Source organism: Otolemur garnettii, unplaced genomic scaffold, assembly GCF_000181295.1.
Source record: "Otolemur garnettii isolate 467f Iridium unplaced genomic scaffold, OtoGar3 scaffold00196, whole genome shotgun sequence".
Classification (NCBI taxonomy): Eukaryota; Metazoa; Chordata; class Mammalia; order Primates; family Galagidae; genus Otolemur; species Otolemur garnettii.
The window spans coordinates 2,047,638-2,051,364 of NW_003852591.1; the positions used below are offsets into that span (position 1 = coordinate 2,047,638).

A 3,727-nucleotide genomic window follows, 5' to 3' on the forward strand; every position below is an offset into this window, starting at 1 on the left:
ACACACCACACATACACACCACACACACCACACATACACACCACACACACCACACATACCATACACACACCACGCATACACACCACGCACACCACACATACACACCATACACACCACACATACACACCACACACACCACATATCCACACACATACCACACACACCACACACCACACACATACACACCACACACACACCATGCACACACCACTCACACCATGCACACACCACTCACACCACACACACCACAGACACACCACAGACACACCACACACATACCACTCACATCATGCACACCACAGACACACCATACACACACACCACAGACACCACAGATACCACAAACACCACACGCACCACAGATATAATACACATACACACCCCAGACACCATAGACACCACACATACCACAGATATCATACACACACACATACATACCACACAAACCACACACCACAGATACCACACACTCACACCACACTCACACACCACATACACACCTCATACACACACCACAGACAGCACACTCACCCACACTGCACACACACACCACAGATATCACACACATCCATACCACACACACACACCACACACATACCACATACACACCTCATACACACACCACACACACTCACTCTCACACCACAGACAACACACACTACACACACACACACCACACACTGCACGCGCCCACCTACACCTTCTCCCTTGCAGAAATGAGCTGCATTCCCTCAAACTACCACTTAGTGGCGCCTTTGGGCTGTGCACTGGGCTCCAAAGACATTTCTCTGAACAGCAACAGAAAAACATGGTTAACCTTTAAAAAAAAAAAAAAATACATCTTACTTTGGGTGAAATTCGATGACAGACTGAATGCACTTTCCACCATGTCGTGGATTATCTTTTCTCATCCTTCTCCTTTCCTTGACTAGTCTACTTGTGATTCCTGTGGCTGCAGACACCACCTGGGACCTTGTCCTCTTATCTCATGTGGGAAGCCAGCCTGTCCCAGCCACAGGGCAAAGGGCAGGCCACCCAGACCTGGGTCCTGCTGAAAGGCTGCCTGGGGACCTGGGAGCCTCTGTCCAGGCTTTGGCTCTGCTTGCCGCTGCCGTCAGCAGAAAAGAGCTCCCACACGGCCTCCCAGTGGTGGCCCCACGCTGGGGGATGGCAGAGAAGCAGAAATAGAAGTGAGTGGGAGATTTTTTTCCTCCTGGCACTCCCAGAAGAAGAATCTTTTGGCAGAGCAGTGCCCCACGTATGCCTCTTCAGCATCGTTCCAGATGAGCCCATCTTCGATCTGGAAACCACTGTGGAGCACCTACTGTTTGCCAAGCACAAGGCTGAACACTGATGTGAATCGGCTCAGTTTCTCCATCTTTGACACGAGTAGCTGGTTCATTCCAGCTCACGTATTCTTTATGAGCTGGGGACTCTGCCTACTTCTGCGATCTTTCCTTCATTTTGATGCCCCAACCAGATTTGACAAAGGGACTCACATCTGTGCTGTGGCACCTATGTAGAGCAGTGGTTCTCAACCCGGGTGACTTCAGCCCCCTGGGACATTTGGTAATGTCTGCAAGCATACAAATTTAGGTATTAGAAAGGGGGGTGCTCTTGTGATCTAGTTAGTAGAGGCCAAGGTTGCTGCTAAATATCCTTCAGTGCTCAAAACAGTCCCCACAATAAAGAATTATCCAGCCTGAAATGGCAGTGGTGCTGGGGGTGAGAAACTTGGACGTGGAAGAAGAGAAATCTTTTTGGTAACCAGAAGCATAAAATATGATCTTTTAGTACACACATCTGTTCTCCACAATAGTGGAACACCCTTTGGGTTTTCAGCAGTCCCCATGGTCTTTGTGACCGGCAGTGGCATCAGGGCAGGCTGGGGGATGCAACATTAGAAGTTTCATGGGACATCAGTTCTGGGACCATCTCCAACAGGGTCCAGATCCTGACGCCCCTGGAACTCACTTTGTTTCTGCTTCCACTTCAGGTTCTGGCTGGCTGTCCAAGATCTCAAGAAACAACCCCTACAGGATGTAGCCAAGAGGGTGGAAGAGATCTGGCAAGAGTTTCTGGCTCCAGGGGCCCCAAGTGCAATCAACCTGGATTCTCATAGCTATGAGATCACCAGTCAAAATGTCAAAGATGGAGGGAGATACACATTTGAAGATGCCCAGGTTTGCTTATCTACTTGAATGGTTATATTCATTTGTCTACTTCACCACCTGGCCCACTAACCCGAGTCCCAGCCATCGTGGGTGGTTGGAATTTCAGGTTCTATTATTTGTAAGTCCAACAACAGAAACCATTCCAGACAGGTGCACGACAACATTTCAGAATCGTTTTCCCAGATTAGTTGTTTTATTGCACAGAAGCTGAAATTTTCAGTTGTACGCTTTACTTTCTTCAGAAAAATATCAACGTGTTTTTTAAAATCTGAAGTCTTGCAGCAAGTTAGCAGTCAAATCTGGAAACCCTAACGCAGCATTGGGAAAGGAGGTACAGTGAGTTGGCGCAGCCCACGAGGCAAACCTGCGCTGCTTCCACAGGGATTCCAGCTATGCAGCTAATGTTTTTTGAACACATCTATACTATACATCTGCTCTGTGCGATGTGACGAGACACCCCTAAGAATAGACTACAGCCCCTACCCTCAATGAGGTTACAGCCTGATGTTGGGAGACAGACGAGCAAACAGGTGATTTCAACAGCATGAGACATGCCCCCCCAGCGGAGAACTCTAGAGTTAAAGCAAGCCCACCCTGTATGACATAATTAGGACGGTCACACCTGCTGATGAGGCTGGTGCAAGAAACAGAACTACCCCCAACAGGAGGCTGAATCTTGAGGGCTGGGAGACGCATTTCTAAAGATAAACATTGGATTGGTTTCCTATTTCCCCCTAATTTTTCCTTCCTCCCACCATCCCAGCGACAGGGCTTAAGACTTTGCTCTTATCTCCTAAACCTCACGCCTCATTGCTCTCACCTGTGGGGTCCCCAGTGGAGAATCTCGGTAATTTGCCCTCCTACGGACTTCATTGTCTACTTTAGGAAACTAGGGTAACGGCACCCATGCAAACAATGTCACAACTGGTGTGGTGTCCCTTGTCTCGCTGATTTGCTTTGTCATTGGCTTAGAATATCAGGATGGAAACACCATAAGCATCTTTTGAAGAACTCCGTTGACTTTCCACGCCAGCAGATTTGGTTCTCTGGTGTTCATTGTCTGTGCCTCATGAAATCATGATTCTCTCACAGCCTTTGCAGCTTCAAAGCAAAATGCTTGAGTCATGAGCACTCCATTCCTCTGAGGTATTTTGCTACGTGTCTGTGCTCCCAAGCACCATAGCGACATGGCCCAGTGAGAGGGTGAACCCCCCCCAGAGGAAGTTCACAGGGTTCCCTGCATGGATGATTGGAAGCACCAGGCTCAACTCTCCATTAGTTGTGGAACAGGAGGGCAAAACCACAAGGCATGAAACGCAGTGTCATCGCTCTGAGCATGACATCAAGAACGATTTATTATTATCCTGTGTTCTGGAAACTTCTAAACATATGAAAAAGGAAAAATAGCAAAACCACCAACCTTTGTTGGTTGGCTGAGACCTCATCCAGTCTCAGCACCCATTGATACATAACTGATCTCATGGTAACTGCGCTCCGGCCCACTTTTTCACCTGCCACTGGGTTATTTTAAAACTAATCTAAGATGTTGTATC

The 3,727-nt window shown here is 48.1% G+C and overlaps 1 protein-coding gene across 2 annotated transcripts in view; it reads left to right on the forward strand.

Annotated features, from left to right (window-relative positions):
* The window catches only part of RGS6 (regulator of G protein signaling 6), a 582,828-nt gene that overhangs the window by 536,222 nt on the left and 42,879 nt on the right, over positions 1–3,727 (forward strand). For both annotated transcript variants that reach the window (XM_003801053.3, XM_012812220.2), the window contains exon 15: positions 1,997–2,183. In XM_003801053.3, the coding sequence (XP_003801101.1) occupies positions 1,997–2,183 (187 nt within the window). The remainder of the gene's footprint in view (positions 1–1,996; positions 2,184–3,727) is intronic.